The sequence below is a fragment of the Tribolium castaneum genome, chromosome 4, assembly GCF_031307605.1.
Source record: "Tribolium castaneum strain GA2 chromosome 4, icTriCast1.1, whole genome shotgun sequence".
In the NCBI taxonomy this organism is placed as follows: Eukaryota; Metazoa; Arthropoda; class Insecta; order Coleoptera; family Tenebrionidae; genus Tribolium; species Tribolium castaneum.
The window spans coordinates 5286769-5300596 of record NC_087397.1 but is presented as its reverse complement, the minus strand read 5'-3'; the positions used below and the strand labels follow the sequence as shown (position 1 = coordinate 5300596).

The 13828-nt window shown below is 40.5% G+C and overlaps 6 protein-coding genes across 11 annotated transcripts; 1 reads left to right on the top strand and 5 right to left on the bottom strand.

Annotated features, from left to right (window-relative positions):
- The first annotated feature begins 79 nt into the window (after window positions 1-79).
- LOC103315092 (trans-Golgi network integral membrane protein 2) lies at window positions 80-2186 on the top strand. Its single transcript, XM_008202907.3, has 4 exons — window positions 80-367; window positions 421-1428; window positions 1657-1823; window positions 1872-2186. The coding sequence occupies exons 2-4, from the start codon at window positions 441-443 to the stop codon at window positions 2019-2021; spliced, it is 1305 nt and encodes a 434-aa protein (XP_008201129.1). The 5' UTR covers window positions 80-367; window positions 421-440; the 3' UTR covers window positions 2022-2186.
- LOC103315091 (melanization protease 1-like) lies at window positions 2138-3597 on the bottom strand. Its single transcript, XM_008202905.3, has 7 exons — window positions 3459-3597; window positions 3386-3413; window positions 3153-3336; window positions 2733-2977; window positions 2493-2683; window positions 2379-2445; window positions 2138-2330 (listed from the first exon to the last, which is right to left on the bottom strand). The coding sequence occupies exons 1-7, from the start codon at window positions 3525-3527 to the stop codon at window positions 2200-2202; spliced, it is 915 nt and encodes a 304-aa protein (XP_008201127.1). The 5' UTR covers window positions 3528-3597; the 3' UTR covers window positions 2138-2199.
- Window positions 3598-3701: 104 nt separating this feature from the next.
- On the bottom strand, window positions 3702-7447 carry LOC662865 (acyl-CoA desaturase 1). Of its 5 annotated transcripts, none has more exons than XM_015985094.2 (7): window positions 7427-7447; window positions 6517-6700; window positions 6341-6471; window positions 5907-6112; window positions 5675-5860; window positions 4857-5627; window positions 4602-4806 (listed from the first exon to the last, which is right to left on the bottom strand). In XM_015985094.2, exons 2-6 carry the CDS (start codon window positions 6695-6697, stop codon window positions 5324-5326), a joined length of 1008 nt encoding a protein of 335 aa, XP_015840580.1. In that variant the 5' UTR covers window positions 6698-6700; window positions 7427-7447; the 3' UTR covers window positions 4602-4806; window positions 4857-5323.
- Window positions 7448-7970: 523 nt separating this feature from the next.
- Window positions 7971-9187, bottom strand: LOC135265877 (trypsin-1-like). Its single transcript, XM_064356198.1, has 6 exons — window positions 9086-9187; window positions 8976-9039; window positions 8753-8930; window positions 8503-8708; window positions 8245-8459; window positions 7971-8198 (listed from the first exon to the last, which is right to left on the bottom strand). Exons 1-6 carry the CDS (start codon window positions 9125-9127, stop codon window positions 8013-8015), a joined length of 891 nt encoding a protein of 296 aa, XP_064212268.1. The 5' UTR covers window positions 9128-9187; the 3' UTR covers window positions 7971-8012.
- Window positions 9188-9709: 522 nt separating this feature from the next.
- LOC661704 (venom protease) lies at window positions 9710-11502 on the bottom strand. The gene is made up of 7 exons (XM_064356197.1): window positions 11341-11502; window positions 11084-11192; window positions 10876-11038; window positions 10456-10661; window positions 10201-10406; window positions 10097-10154; window positions 9710-10045 (listed from the first exon to the last, which is right to left on the bottom strand). Exons 1-7 carry the CDS (start codon window positions 11425-11427, stop codon window positions 9924-9926), a joined length of 951 nt encoding a protein of 316 aa, XP_064212267.1. The 5' UTR covers window positions 11428-11502; the 3' UTR covers window positions 9710-9923.
- A 296-nt stretch (window positions 11503-11798) lies between these two features.
- LOC107399224 (uncharacterized protein) lies at window positions 11799-13765 on the bottom strand. Of its 2 annotated transcripts, none has more exons than XM_015985096.2 (6): window positions 13280-13765; window positions 12890-13034; window positions 12674-12848; window positions 12423-12628; window positions 12125-12376; window positions 11799-11939 (listed from the first exon to the last, which is right to left on the bottom strand). In XM_015985096.2, the coding sequence occupies exons 1-6, from the start codon at window positions 13370-13372 to the stop codon at window positions 11821-11823; spliced, it is 990 nt and encodes a 329-aa protein (XP_015840582.1). In that variant the 5' UTR covers window positions 13373-13765; the 3' UTR covers window positions 11799-11820. The 2 variants fall into 2 exon arrangements, with proteins under 2 accessions (XP_015840582.1, XP_015840583.1); XM_015985097.2 differs by having other exon boundaries at window positions 12674-12836.
- Window positions 13766-13828: the final 63 nt, after the last annotated feature.

Sequence of the window (13828 nt, the reverse complement as noted above, 5' to 3'; positions counted from 1 at the left end):
CGTGTTTTATTGCTAATTTAAGAACGCGCTTTTTGTGACTGTGATTTTTGCCCTGTTCGGTTGGTGGCACGGATCCAAAGGAACAAGATAAAACTTGGTATAATTCAAGTAAATTGTGAAACCTTACATTGATTTAATTGTGGATTAGGCAAGTTTGTCTGAAAGACAATTTCATAGCCCCGTATTTACGCAAAAACTGCATTTCAACACATCGAGTTGGGGTTTTTGCCGGGTTTGGTTGGCATTGAAAGTATCAATGTCAAACAAAATAGTAAAGTTGTGAGTGTTTTCGTGATTTTTCATAATAATAACGGTGTGAATGAGCACAAAAACGTGAATTTGGGCTTATTTTAGTGTTTGTAGTTGTGTAAGAACTTTACTTCCAAACGAATCACCGAAAAAACAACTTATTTTTTTTAGGGGTTAGTTAATCTATAAAAATGAACAAGATGCACATTATTTATTTATTCGTGGGGCTTTACACCGTCATTGGTGCACCTGTGGAGAAGTCAATGTATGACGCTATTCAAGAAAAGTGTCCGAGTGTTTCCTCAATTCCTACATTTAAGTCCCAGCCATTATTTAGAATTTGCAAAGACTGGAAGAATATTAGCGAAATAAGTCAACTGACAGAAACCAATGCAGCAGCAATCCGTTGCTTGCTTTATTATCAAACATTTACCGAATATTGTACTCAGACTCAGACTATTAACACGAGTGTGTCTCTCAAACTGGAATACGATCTTGATACTTTGTGTGATTTTGTAAAAAGTATGCCACATAAGAATTTAAGCTCGATTTTTGCAACTCGGGACAATTGTGAAAAAATCTGCACTGATGAACTTGAGTTGCCTCACTCAGTATGTAAGATGTCTTATTATTTTGCACATCTGGACGTGACGCCTGCAGAAAAACTCGAAAAACCTGTCCCTTTAAAACCCATTAGCACTGATAAAAATACTGATCAATCTCCAAAAACTGAAATTAAACCTCATCCTGATATTTTACAACCCAATCCCGCACCTCCAACTTCTATAAATGCTGCGCCAAGTGCAAATAAAGTAGTGCAAGAAACAACGTCACAAAAACAGAAAGCCAAAGCTCCAACTGCTGTACAACCGCCTCATATTGAAAACCTACCAAACAGTGAGATTAAACCCGATAATACGAATCCTGTAGTGGTGCCAGAAAAAAATGCACCTCAAACAGATCAGAACCGGCAAAAAGCCCAACCGGAGCAAACTTCTGTAGAAAATCAAAATCCTGCTCCTCAGGAAACTAAAAAAGTTGACCCAATTGAGCCAAAACCGCCTCAAGATGATAAAAAAGTTGAGCTAAATCCTGGGAAAAGTGACAATCAGCAGGATTTGCCGCAGGAGGAGAAAATTCTTGATGATGAAGACGACGAGGAGCAGCCACCAGATACACGTAAATATGCAGTACTTAAATCTATTCACATGTTTGTGGATAAGGCCTGACTGTTTTACTTCATTTATTAATTATTCCTTTGATACAATTTGTTAAAACAGTTTGCACAACTTTAAAAATAAACCAGGGCTAGCCTTTCTCCAAAAACATCCTTAATGATTATACAGGTCGTTCTGGGAATAAGCGTTGCATGTTTCTTGTGATTTACAGTAGAGAATGATCTTGCAGAGTCGTCCCTGAACGCTGGTCCCGGCTCGAAACCCTCAAAACTCGACGAGTCCGAACCTGTGAATTACTCCACGGAAATGGAAAACGATTCTTATTTCTTTACGTATTTTATGGTCTTATGTGTCATTTTCATCGCCGGTTATGTGTGTTATCACAATAAACAAAAGGTAGTTTCAAGATTATGGCGATTATTTTTCACTGACTTGTTTTTCCAGATTCTCGCATTGATTTTAGAAGGACGTAGGGGTAAAAGACAGTATAGGGGAAGACGACCGAATTCTGCCAATTATCACAAATTGGACAGTAATTTGGAAGAGGCGATCAGCTCGTCGTGTAAGAAAAACACGAGTAATGTGATTTACTGAGTTTGGGAATTTTTGTAAAATATGTACATAAAATAGACGCATCAAATTTTCTAACTTTATACGGTGTGGATAGGATTTGTGTTGAGTGTTTTGTGTTTGAGGCCATGCTAGATATGTTTCCTGATTGTATTAATTTATTCGTTATTTAATAAATTTTTTCATATCTATTGGTGTTTTATTAGTAACGACAATAAGAACCATCGCGTGTGTTTTCTTTGATCCAGGCGAGTTTGTTGTCTATGCGGACGTAAACTCGAGGTAAATGACTCTGGCAAGGGTTTGCAGCCGGGGGTTCCCACGCTGTTATACCTTCAAAAAAATTTTTATTGACACTAACACTTGAAACAAAGGGGTTACCTATTAAAACAGAGACATTATACATTTTTTTCGGTTTTGTAACACTGAGTAAGCCCCCAATTTCCGCCTGAAACAAATGATAGTAGAAACAAACCGAATAGGTAATGTCCTCACCCCACATGGTTTAGAGCCATTATCACCGATACCACAAACAACTCCACTTCCAATTTGATGATAATTGGGATTAAATTGTCTACATTGTTCCACGTCCAATATTTTTGTTTCAATGTCTTTTATTTTCTTATTATTGGTTGAAAAAAATGACCACTCGACGTTTTCTCCAAGAGTCTTTGAATATTTGTTGACTAGAAAATAATTAACTGATTCAACTGATAATGACTAAGAAAATCCTACACTTGTCGCCAGGTGCCGGTAATTGGATCGGATAAATGGTTTTACTATACTTGACATCTTTATTCAATTTGAGCAACGCTAAATTATTTTCCGCCGTTCTGATATTATTGGGATCGTAGTAAAAATGCCTGATAATTTCGCTGACCCCACTTTTGAAAACCCTTGGCTGGAAAATCTCCGACACGTCCTGCTTATACCCATTATAGAACCCGAGATGAACATTTATTTGATTTGCTTGAACTGGGCTAAAACGAACGAATAATCGCAATTTCGGTTTTTAAAATAATTGGATTTATTCTTGAATGGAAAGTAATAAAAAAACAATGAGGCATAAAACTGTTTTCTTAATTTTCTCATTAAATTTCGTCTTCTTCGGTTACTTTGTTAATCTCATGGTTTAAATCGAATTTCACGACTTACGCTGAAACGCAACTCTGCGAAGTTAAAACATATTTATCGTTAATCAACGCCCCCGAACAGGGACGGACCCGGCCCAAGTTCGAGACCTTGATTTCAGCCAGCCAGGGGTACAAATACGGCTGCGAAATTTGGCTCCCAAATTCGGGCATTCCGCCCAGTTTCGCAAAAAAACGTCTGCCGGCCTCTAAAATTATTATATAAAACGCGCGATTTTATTTTTTATTGTAACGTACCGCACTTGATGGGCGACCAGATTTTTATCTGGAAGAAATGTAAATTGGGGTTTTGGAATCAAAGTGTTACTACCTTATTTGGGACACATTTGAAATCAGCTTGTGCATAAAGGAGGACAATAAAAACCCACCGCACCAACATGTTATCGAATATAAACTAACGATCCGCGATTTGGGCGATCGTTTTCTTAATTAATTTTCGCCCCACTAGTTGCGACTTTGATAAAACGTAAAACTATTACTATTTACTATTGTTTAAAGGCTTGTGCAGAAAATTAACGCTTAATTAGCAGCAATTGGGTTTTGGACCGGAATAATTAAGACACAATTGCTACACTTTTTTAGCTTTTTGTTTATTCCTTGCGTGTTTTTTGCGTACAACTTGTCTCTTGTCTTCGATTTTGTTGCGATTTCTGATAATTATGATAACATTACCCGGGTTTGGGTAATTTTGGTGGACCACTTGGACGGGGTTAGGTCTTGGCGGTGGTTTAGCCGGTTCGGTGCTTTCGTCGCTGGTCGAATTCGACGCTTCCATTGTTGTTTTAATTCCACTTTTCTCTTCAATCCAATTAACGTAATGCGAAACGTCGGTATAAACACCTAATAGGTTCGGATTCGCGCAGTGGAAGCCAAAGGAAACCACCCCTAATTAAATTTTAGTTTTAAACACTGTTTTAACTTGCGAAAAAAATACCTAACAAAATGTGATTTCCAAACTCGTCCATTATTTGAAATGGCCCTCCGCTGTCCCCTTGACACGTGTCGATCCCTCCTTGCAAGTACCCAGCACAGAACGCGCCGATTAACTTATTCGGGTCATTCCCAGTCCGATTTAACATTTTTTTGCACTCGTAATCGGAGTAGACCAGCAGTCGGGCCTCATGGAGGGTGCAAGGAGTCGATCCGTGATAACGCAAAGTGCCAAGACCTGGGACTGAACCCTCCCGAGGGCGCGTCTTGATCACACTTTTCGGGAGACAAATCGGTTCATAATTCGCATTTTCTTTTAAAATGAGCAACGATATGTCAAAGTAGGGGATATTTTCTTTGTATTTCTCATGAATGTGGACTTTTTCGACCGGAAATACTCTTTGAGTTTTCTCTTTTTCGCACCGGTTGTAAATCCCGAGAGTGACATTGTAGACGTCTTCCAGCTTAGTTTTTCTGGAAATTGATTTGTTTTAATTGAATTTGGCGTAATTGTGGTACTGACTTAGCGTCGTGCCCTGTTATATACTCTTTGTAACAATGAGCGGCCGAGATTATCATTCTTGAACCCACCAAAGTGCCCCCGCAAGCGACCACATTTGAGATAATCAAAGCAGCGTACCAGGGGTACTTGTAGTACCCCACGTCGTACCCGGCCACTATTTTTTCCTCTGGTAGGTTTGTACCAATCGCTCGACCACAAACTTTGCCTAAAACCATTACCGGAATACTTAAGTTTCTAAAAATAAATTAATTGTACCCTCGCCATTTAGTTTCGAAAAAATCGGTACTATTTTTACAAGCAGTAACAGACAGGCAGTGATGATCATGTCGGGCACAACTGATCGCCTCATTTGAAATTTTATCAATCGGAATGTTCCCAATTATGCAAGAATTTGAAACCTTGGGCGAATTTTCTGTATTTTTCTAGTGTGGAAAAGCAATTATTTTCGTGGCCGTTTATTTTAAGTAATTTATATTTTCCGATTCACGCCTCAGCAGAAACGGGAAACGATGCATGTGATCACGATAATGTAATTTTCTAACAGCCACTTACCCACGCTTTGAAGATTCTAAAACCGATCGAGTCTTGCTTAATATTGGGGGAATAATTTAAGGAAAACGCGAACCTCAAATCCGATTTATTTGGGCTTAGCTTTGGTTTTAACAATACAAATACACTAAATAGTCTTAACATTTGGTACAAACTACACGACTAGCTACTGCTTAACCATTTGCCGTAACCTGCCTATCGCTAAAGTTAACTTCCATCTCCTTCTGTTTCCCGAAAACTGGGTGGCTGCCATCCCCCTTTTTGACCGCCCGGATTTTGACTTGCTCCGAGTTGGCCTCTTTCAAGTCATAAACCAGGCCAAAAAAGGCAAGAGCGTCTATCAGAAAAGTCGTTATCGAGTATCTAACGCCATACTCCGCCGCCCGATAATCCGAAGGAAAGGCGTGGTGGTAGTTATGCCAGCCTTCGCCAAGAGCAATCATCGAAATAAAATAATTCTCCACCGGATTCATGAACCTAAAAGTTGGCAAAATAGAGACAAAAACACAGTTTGGGTCGTTTACTTGTCGTAGGGCTTGGTCCCGTACAAGTGCGTAGCGCTGTTGATCAGCCAAGTGGCGTGTAACTGAAGAATGTATCTTCCAAAATAGCTGATAAAGAGCGAGTTGGTGAAAGACTCGTTCCAGCCGTAAATCGGGATTGCGATCGGGATCCCGATGGCGAAAATGATGTACAGAAACTTGTAATGTCTGGAATTGAAAATTAAAGAGGGAATTTGGAAAAGTTGGGCTTTACTCTTTCTGCAACATCACGAGCGAGTCGTTCTCCAGGTCGCTCATGTCGATGGTCTTGCCCTTGGCGATGACAGCGGGGTGCTTCCTGCTCATCAGCCAGCCGATGTGCGAGAAGAAGAAGCCCCTGTTGGAGTTGTGGGGGTCGGCGTCGGTGTCGCTGTATTTGTGATGCTGGCGGTGGTCGCGAACCCAGATGTAGAGACAATTCTGAATTTTTTACGAATGTATTTGCACACTTCCTCGCAATTAAACGTAGAAAGTCCAAATTATTTCGCCTAGTTAAACTTTCATGTCATCAGAACAATACCGAAAAAATCATCAGAGTTATTATTTGCGGTATGTTCGTTCCACAAAGCTTATCCAAGCGGCTAAATGTTCGGCGGTGTCGCAATTTTTTGCGATTTCATTCAATATTTGCGCCCAATATTGACTCACCTGACCGGCGATGGTGTGCAAAATTATCACAGCTAATCGCACGACGAAAGACGCTTTGAAGGCCTTGTGGGAGTACAGGCGGTGGGCCCCGAGGGTGATGCCTTCGCCAGAGACGAACATCAGTGCTAGGGCTGGAACAACCAGTCAGGTGTGCAGAAAATCAATCTTTGACTTACCGAAAAGCGGCGTCAGGATGTGGCAATGCAGCAGCCGGTAGCCGCCATAAAGGGCCAAGAGGTGCAAGATGAAGAACCCAATAGCATTGAACCAGACGATTTTCCGCTTGAATGTGTAATCGGTTCCGATGTCTTGTGGTAGTAGAGTTTTTTCCTCCTCGGTTTGTTTGAGCGCTCCCATGATCTTAAATTTTTTATCAAATGAAATTGTGCTTCATGCTGGCTTGGAATGAATGGATCAAATAAACAAAAGCGAGCCCCTCTTAGTCTGCTTATTTCTGGTGGGGTTGTACAATTTGCTTACCAGTGAAGAAATTGATCCAACATGGTCGAAACTAAGTCTCTGACTGATAGTTTTTTAATAATCGCAATACTTTTTTTATAGGCTGTGGGTCGAAGCAATTTTAGGACAATCGTCTGTGGGACCTCACAATTCTAATTTGATCAAAAAACGCATTAAAATTGTCATTGTGTTCACTGAATGCGCAGATTAGTCACTTGATACAACTCCCAAAGGGTGACACTTCATTTTTAATGCTTAGTGGCGGAAATCTGAACCGACAATCGCACTTGGATGAACCGGAGAAGATTTTTATTCACTGTTGTAACATGTCAAAAAATTCGAATATATACCAATGTGACGATTGCTCCAATTTCGTCACTTTGTTTATTGTTATATTTGTCGAATAAGCTCGTTAGGTGGCATCTAAGAACCAATTTTCGTAACTGGCAACGCTTGGTAGAAACTGGACAAAAATAGGAAGTGTGAAGACTTGAAATTGGCTTTTTTTCGGTCCCCAAAATCGAACTAATTTGAAATTTGTTTCTTTTGTAACAGCGAAAGTGTGAATGGCATCAAATGTCACGGAATTATTTCTAATTCCCGTTTTGTTTCGCGATTCTTACTTACAAACTCAGCTTTAGAACAACGTTAAACCACCAAACCACGCACTCGACTTACTTTTTTCTAATTTTTGGCACGATATATAAACCACCGAATGGGTTTTCTCGTAATTTTAGAAGGCCAGAAAATTTCGATACAATCATCTTTTACGTAAAGGAACAGGCCTGGAATTATATTGCCGAAATTTATTATGGAAATCTCACGACGTCACAATTAATTCAAGGAATTAATGAGCATCCAATAATGTGGTTTAAGACATCAAACTATTTAAATGTTTGTAAGAAGCTAATTTTTTCATACAATAGATTAAATTTATGTCTTGGTAACTAATTAACTAGCTAATTACTGAAATGTAAGAGTTTTACGCACGACTCATTGGACTCTTGCAATTATTTGCTAGGAAAGCAACGTCAAACGTGTTCTTGGAATTTTTCAGTCGGTAAGTACCACCAAAAATTAGTGAGTTAGTGATTATAGTTTGCCAAAATCAGGTCAAACACACTCGTCATTGAATTATTCATGAACCCACCAGTATAGAAACAAAAACAAATGGGATTTATCTCTTTATTAAAATATTCAAACTCCACAAAAATCAAGTTTTAATGCAATAACAGGCATCTCTGGTATTTTGCACAATCCAGGCCAGATGGTCATTAACCCTGGTATAAAGGGCCGTATTGGTGCTATCATCCTCGCAAGCATTTTGATCAGTCATAATTCCAATCAGTTCGTAAATTCCTCGGTGCGAGCGATACATAACGGCATTTCCGCCGTCATCCTACAAAAAAATTAAAACAAGCCACAAATTTTCAAATTCTTATTACATCGCAGACAACACTCGGGGCGCCCACAACCCCAACGCAACCCTTATCACGGGTGTAGGAATCGGTGTCAGCAGCCGTCTCAATACACTCTTGACTGCTCAAAACCGGCAGCCCAATTTTTTTGGGCCGACAGGTCGTTTGGCCCTCTTCCGCCCCTTCTTCCTCGCTTTTGGGCCATCCTGCAATTGTGGCGACTTGGCCCAAGTAGCTGTGACCTAAAACTGGGGTAAAAAACGCCACACAAATGTACGATTTTACCAGGAACTGATAAACAAATCGGCGAGACTCTGCGTTCGATTAAAACCGGAGTGCTTAATTTGATTAGAGCAATATCGTTGGCTTTATTTTCGCTGCTGAAGTCCGGGTGCATGATTATTTTGTCCACACTGACGTTGGTCGAGGAAATGTCGTTGTTGCATTTATCAAACTGGCCCAAAGTCACTTTAATTTGATAAGGGGTGATTCTGGAAAAAATGTTATTGGAGTGGTGATTGGGTGATTTGATTACCCGTCAAGTTGTGAGGCTGCGGTAACAACGTATTTGTTATTGATAAGTGTTCCCGGAATCGTGGATCCTTCTTCGTCTCCTTCGCCCAAAACTTGAATCGCACTCAACCACGGAAATTCGTGTCCTCTCAGATACTCACCGCCTTTGAAACGGGCCTCTCTGTTGGGCAACCCACACCCTTTTCCCCGTCAAAAATCGCAATTTGCAAGCGCGTGCTACTTACTGCATTTACAAGGGCTGAAGAGGAAGTCGAAGAGGCCCTTTTCGACTTTGACGCCAGTGTTGAACTGGAAGTTACATGATTTTTGGTTTGGTCAATTTTATCACACTTACCAGTGGTAGGATTAGGAAGATTAGAAGTTTTGTTGGGAACATGACGACCGTCGAACTAGTTGTGTCTGAGGTCAGTGGACTTTTTCCTTTCGCGTTGATGAGTTTAATGAAGAGCGGATGGTTTTCGCCGGCTTCAAATTATATAACGGAAAATGGAAAATCGGAAAATGTGGGCTTGACCTGGTTGTGCAAAGGTTTGGCAAGCGTTGAGAAATTTCGATAAGGGTTTGGGGGTTGTGTCATCGGTTTGCGAAAAGCGAAATATGGGTCACCCCACCGAAAAAGTTAAACTCACTTTTTCACTTTTTATTTATCATTATCATTTATTATTATTATTATTATTATTATTATTATTATTATTATTATTATTATTATTAATATTCTCATTTATTACCGCATAATCATAAGCATAAAAAATTAATCATTTTGTATCGCTTAAACTGGTGTTTGTCCAAATGTATAATAATTTTAGCCACAACATGAAAACGGTCATGAAAAAAATTGGAACCGAAATTTTTAAAAGTTTATTTTTTAAATTGCATAATTGGTTCATTAAAAAATGTTTTATGGTAATGGGATTTTATAAGGACGCTTATTTTTGTACGAGAATTAAATGAGACAATGTTTTGTTTTAAGAAATTATTTATTTTTTGAGTACTACAGGTTTTTACATTTTTATTCTTACATTTGTACACGCTAAAATGCAGTTTAATTTTACTCTGTTTGTAAATAGTTAAACATATTGCTCGGTGAAAGACTAAATATTTAAAACATACACTTTATAATACAAGTTACTGCTAAATTGCACGAGTATTTCCCAATTCACATATCACAAAATTCAGTCTTCACAGAAACACCCATCTTTCGAATTTTCCAAAATCCAGTCCAAATATCTCGTAACACGGGTGTAGACGCCTGGATACCCGGGTCTAGCACAACCATTGCCCCAGGACACAATTCCTGCAAAACCACCGTGTCATACTTTTAATAAAATTCTTGAAAAATAATTACCGATGAGTTCGTATTTTTCGTCTTTCCTTTGCGTAACCAACGGACCGCCACTGTCACCCTAAAAAGCGTTTCTGCAAGGAATTGTTAAACTATTGATTGGCTACCTGGCAGGAGTCTTTTTTCCCTGTGGCAGGATATCCTGCACACAACATGTTATCGGAAATCATTTTCGCCGAGTAATTGGTATTCCTGCAGTCCTCATTACTGAGAACGGGTACTTCAACTTCTTGCAACACACAGGATGGTTTTCCATCTTCTTGCAGTGTTCCCCAGCCGGAAGCTACAGCCTTTGATCCGACGTATAAATTATCTAAAAGTTTTTTCGTCTGGTTTGGTGATTAGCACAGTAATTTCCTTGCCTTTAGCCTTGGGTAGGCAAATGGGTTTGATGGTTTGCGTGATGGGCACCCTGTCGTTGAGCCGTAGAAGCGCAATATCGTTGTCGAAATTGAGAAAACTGAAAGCCCCCGCAATGGCCCTGAGGACGAACCTCGACTCCGGCTTCTTGCTCTCGACACAGCGGTCGTGCTCTCCGAAAGTGACCTTGATCATGAACCACATGAACCTGAAACCCAGCACGATATGGAAGGTACCATGTGGGACTCATTGTTTCAGAAATGGTCGCGATAAACCTTCAGAAAAATGCGGTTTAATCGAGGCCAGTGATAACCGGCCACAAACAGGTTCCAAATTCAACTATTGGGTCAAAAATGTGAACTTGACCCGCGAGTGCAACGATTCTTGCACTGCTAACGACTTATTGTTATGACTAGTGTTACCCTTTGACGCAGTGAGCGGCTGTTAGGACGTAGCGGTCATTGATCAGCATTCCTCCGCAGTAGAACCTGTTGAAATAGGAAAGACGAGCCATCCAAGGAAATTCATTTTCGTTGGTCGGCTTGCCGCCCACGATACGGCTGTTTTCGTTTCGCTCGCCGCAAGCTACGACAAATCGTCAGCAGGAGAATTTACCTCTCGGGAACTTACAGCAGGAACACGACGAGGCAGGAGTGTCGTGGCGGGGAGGCGGCTGGTTCCCGAAATTCCCAAATTTCGGACCGTAAATCTTCTTCGCCAGCGTCTCTCCTGACACTTCCTGCAACAAACAACCTTTGGCGCCTCTCTGAATCACAATTAGTCTAAATACCTAACGGTGCGCCGGACGCGACAAGAATTTAATCAAACGAATTTTTTTCTTTACTATTAGTTTTATTAAAAGTTTGGATAACCCCCAACTTACTTACAGTTCCACTTTGCAGGAAAATTAGCGCGAAAAATACGACACAAAGGATCGATTTTATTAAAGCCATTGTGTGGGTAAGTGCTAGCATAAAGCACAACACATTGATCTTCACTCCAGCACCAACAACTTCTGGTTGCGAACTGTCAGAGAATAACTTGGGACTGGCCGGACTCAAACATGTTGATTAACATTAATAATACCTGAGTTGTTTTGAAAATTCAGCTTTTTTCAAACGGCCGGAAAAGCAATTACCGAGATTTTCTCTAATGACTCCATTGGTATTCTATTCAGAGACTCCTTTGTGCGCTCATAAAAAATAACAGAAAATTGAATTAAATTGATGCAAAAAATTCCAAACAATTTCTCATGGGCCATTGACTTCCAAATATTTCTTCATGATTGTTTTGTATATAATTAGCATAATTTAACCAATACCGGTTTAGAAATAAAACTCGCAAGAAGAAAAAATAATTTATTTGCACTATGAACATATACACGTATCGTCGAGGTTGTACTTGAGCCAGTTGATGTATTTTGAGACTCTTGTGTAAACTCCGGGGTATCCGGGGCGGCCGCATCCAACACCCCACGACACAATACCTGGAAATTGTCCAGTGAATCACATTTTTTTCTAAAATACAAACAACAGAAGTTGAAAAATTTGTTTATCTTTTTATATTTTCTAAAAAACGAACATTTTTATAGCACTTTACTGAAAGCAAATAAAATTAATATCAATTTCAACAATTACCTTGGGACACAATTTTTTTGGGCCTTTTACCTACCTACAATTTCGAACTTGTCCCCGTTTGGGACCAAAAGCGGGCCTCCACTGTCCCCTTGGCAGGAATCCATGGCCCCCCTCCCTGCACAGAGCATATAAGACGTGATTCTGGACGCCCTGTATTTCATGGCCCGACACTGCGACAGTGTTAGAATTGGCACTTGTACTTCTTGGACGACATTCGGTAACATCCCACCCTCTGTAGTCCGGCCCCAGCCGACCACAGTCCCGGTTTTCCCCGCCGGATCCTTCCCTACAACCCTTTCATTTAACACTATCCATAAATGGGCCCTTCCTACCTGTGGGCAAGCAAATCGGGCGGATATTTTTCGTAAACTCGACCGGTTTTCGCAACTTTAGCAGCGCGATGTCGTGGTTGTACGACTCCTGGTCGAAGTTCCTGTGCCTGATGACCGCCGAAACCGCGCGCATTTTGGCCGGAGTGTCCTCGGTGGTGGACTGGTCATGGTCGCCCAAAATCACGCGAATTTTCGACCGCTTCAGCCTAAAATTTTCCGTGATTTTGGCTCAATTTTCGGTTATGTTTTACCGTCGGACGCAGTGTGCAGCGGTCAAGACGTAGTCTTCTGTCAGCAGGGAGGCCCCGCAGTGGAAGTGGCCGTCGTAGACGATCCTGGCCACCCAGGGGTAGCGGTTTATCCCGGTCGGGCGCCCCCCAACGATTCGGTTCTCTTGGTTGCTTTGGCCACATTCTGAAGAAAAATCTTGATGGATGTCATGGTGGCACGGCAATGACGGGACTCACCGCAAGTGCAGTTCCGCGTCTTGCCCTCGTCGTCGTCGTCCTCGCTGGAGTCGGTCCCGCCGGTTAGGAATGATGTTAGGCCGACTAGCTGGTTAAAGAGGAATTTGCCGTTTCGCGTCGAGTTGGTCACTTGAAATCGGTTTTTCTGGAAAGGTGGTTTTAGAGAGTTGTTTTTTCGGCTTGTGGACTGGTTAGCGATTCTAAATTTAGAAATTTTTTCTCGGAATAATCAAGCGGGAAATCTAGGTTTTGATCGCAGCAAAAATAAAAATATTTAAAACACAAAATACAATCCAAATGTGACTCAAAAACAATTTAGAAAAGCGTTTGTAATACGCTGACAACGTGTAGTTAATTGAAATTTTTGGCTTATTTTTGAGTTTTATTTACTTTTACTGGGGCTATGTGTCCTTTCGCGGATGGCACGATGAGCAGGCAGGAGATCCAAAGCACGCGCGCGATTTTCCCGTGGTTCACAGCCATTTTCCCACTTAGCACAAAATCATAATCACTTGCACTTTTCCCAATTTGAATAAATTACAAAACGTCGCTATTTTATTTACGTTTTGGGTTAGTAAGGTTAAAAATAATAATTAGTATAGATTCACGTGGTGCTTTCACCGTCTACGAAACACTGTTAGCTCTTTCACTACACCTACGAAGAAAGTGACTCGTATTGAGGCAAGAGACGTCATGTTATATCCCAACAAGGACGCAATTACAATTTATTACTAAAAAAAGTAACGAATCGAAAGTTTCCACGCTGAAAATAAAGCAACTGGAAAGCAGGGATTATTAAATTAATAAATCCAAGTACCAATAAACTTTCAAAGAAAACGACACTTTAATAATATTCACACGGCAATTAAGTGAGAACAATATTATTTTTTTAGGTTTGTGGAACACGTTTTTAAAAAATCTTCACATTTCATTGAGGAG

Bases quoted from the DNA above. Each gene is read 5' to 3' on its own strand.
- LOC103315092 (XM_008202907.3), top strand. From the start codon at position 441: ATGAACAAGATGCACATTATTTATTTATTCGTGGGGCTTTACACCGTC. The intron at 1,429-1,656 runs GTAAATATGCAG...ATGATCTTGCAG, and splicing joins GGAGCAGCCACCAGATACAC to AGTCGTCCCTGAACGCTGGT. The intron at 1,824-1,871 runs GTAGTTTCAAGA...TTGTTTTTCCAG, and splicing joins GTTATCACAATAAACAAAAG to ATTCTCGCATTGATTTTAGA.
- LOC103315091 (XM_008202905.3), bottom strand. From the start codon at position 3,527: ATGTTGGTGCGGTGGGTTTTTATTGTCCTCCTTTATGCACAAGCTGAT. The intron at 3,337-3,385 runs GTACGTTACAAT...TAATAATTTTAG, and splicing joins CTGGTCGCCCATCAAGTGCG to AGGCCGGCAGACGTTTTTTT. The intron at 2,684-2,732 runs GTAGGATTTTCT...ATTATTTTCTAG, and splicing joins ACCGGCACCTGGCGACAAGT to TCAACAAATATTCAAAGACT.
- LOC662865 (XM_008202793.3), bottom strand. From the start codon at position 4,950: ATGAGGCGATCAGTTGTGCCCGACATGATCATCACTGCCTGTCTGTTA. The intron at 4,807-4,856 runs GTACAATTAATT...TAATGGTTTTAG, and splicing joins TTCGAAACTAAATGGCGAGG to GCAAAGTTTGTGGTCGAGCG. The intron at 4,553-4,601 runs GTCAGTACCACA...ATCAATTTCCAG, and splicing joins ATAACAGGGCACGACGCTAA to AAAAACTAAGCTGGAAGACG.
- LOC135265877 (XM_064356198.1), bottom strand. From the start codon at position 9,127: ATGTTCCCAACAAAACTTCTAATCTTCCTAATCCTACCACTG. The intron at 8,709-8,752 runs GTAATCAAATCA...CATTTTTTCCAG, and splicing joins GCAGCCTCACAACTTGACGG to AATCACCCCTTATCAAATTA. The intron at 8,460-8,502 runs GTAAAATCGTAC...CCCCAGTTTTAG, and splicing joins GATTTGTTTATCAGTTCCTG to GTCACAGCTACTTGGGCCAA.
- LOC661704 (XM_064356197.1), bottom strand. From the start codon at position 11,427: ATGCTAGCACTTACCCACACAATGGCTTTAATAAAATCGATCCTTTGT. The intron at 10,155-10,200 runs GTAGCCAATCAA...AACGCTTTTTAG, and splicing joins GGAAAAAAGACTCCTGCCAG to GGTGACAGTGGCGGTCCGTT. The intron at 10,046-10,096 runs GTAATTATTTTT...GTGGTTTTGCAG, and splicing joins CGAAAAATACGAACTCATCG to GAATTGTGTCCTGGGGCAAT.
- LOC107399224 (XM_015985096.2), bottom strand. From the start codon at position 13,372: ATGGCTGTGAACCACGGGAAAATCGCGCGCGTGCTTTGGATCTCCTGC. The intron at 13,035-13,279 runs GTAAATAAAACT...CCACCTTTCCAG, and splicing joins GACACATAGCCCCAGTAAAA to AAAAACCGATTTCAAGTGAC. The intron at 12,377-12,422 runs GTAGGAAGGGCC...AAAGGGTTGTAG, and splicing joins CCCGATTTGCTTGCCCACAG to GGAAGGATCCGGCGGGGAAA.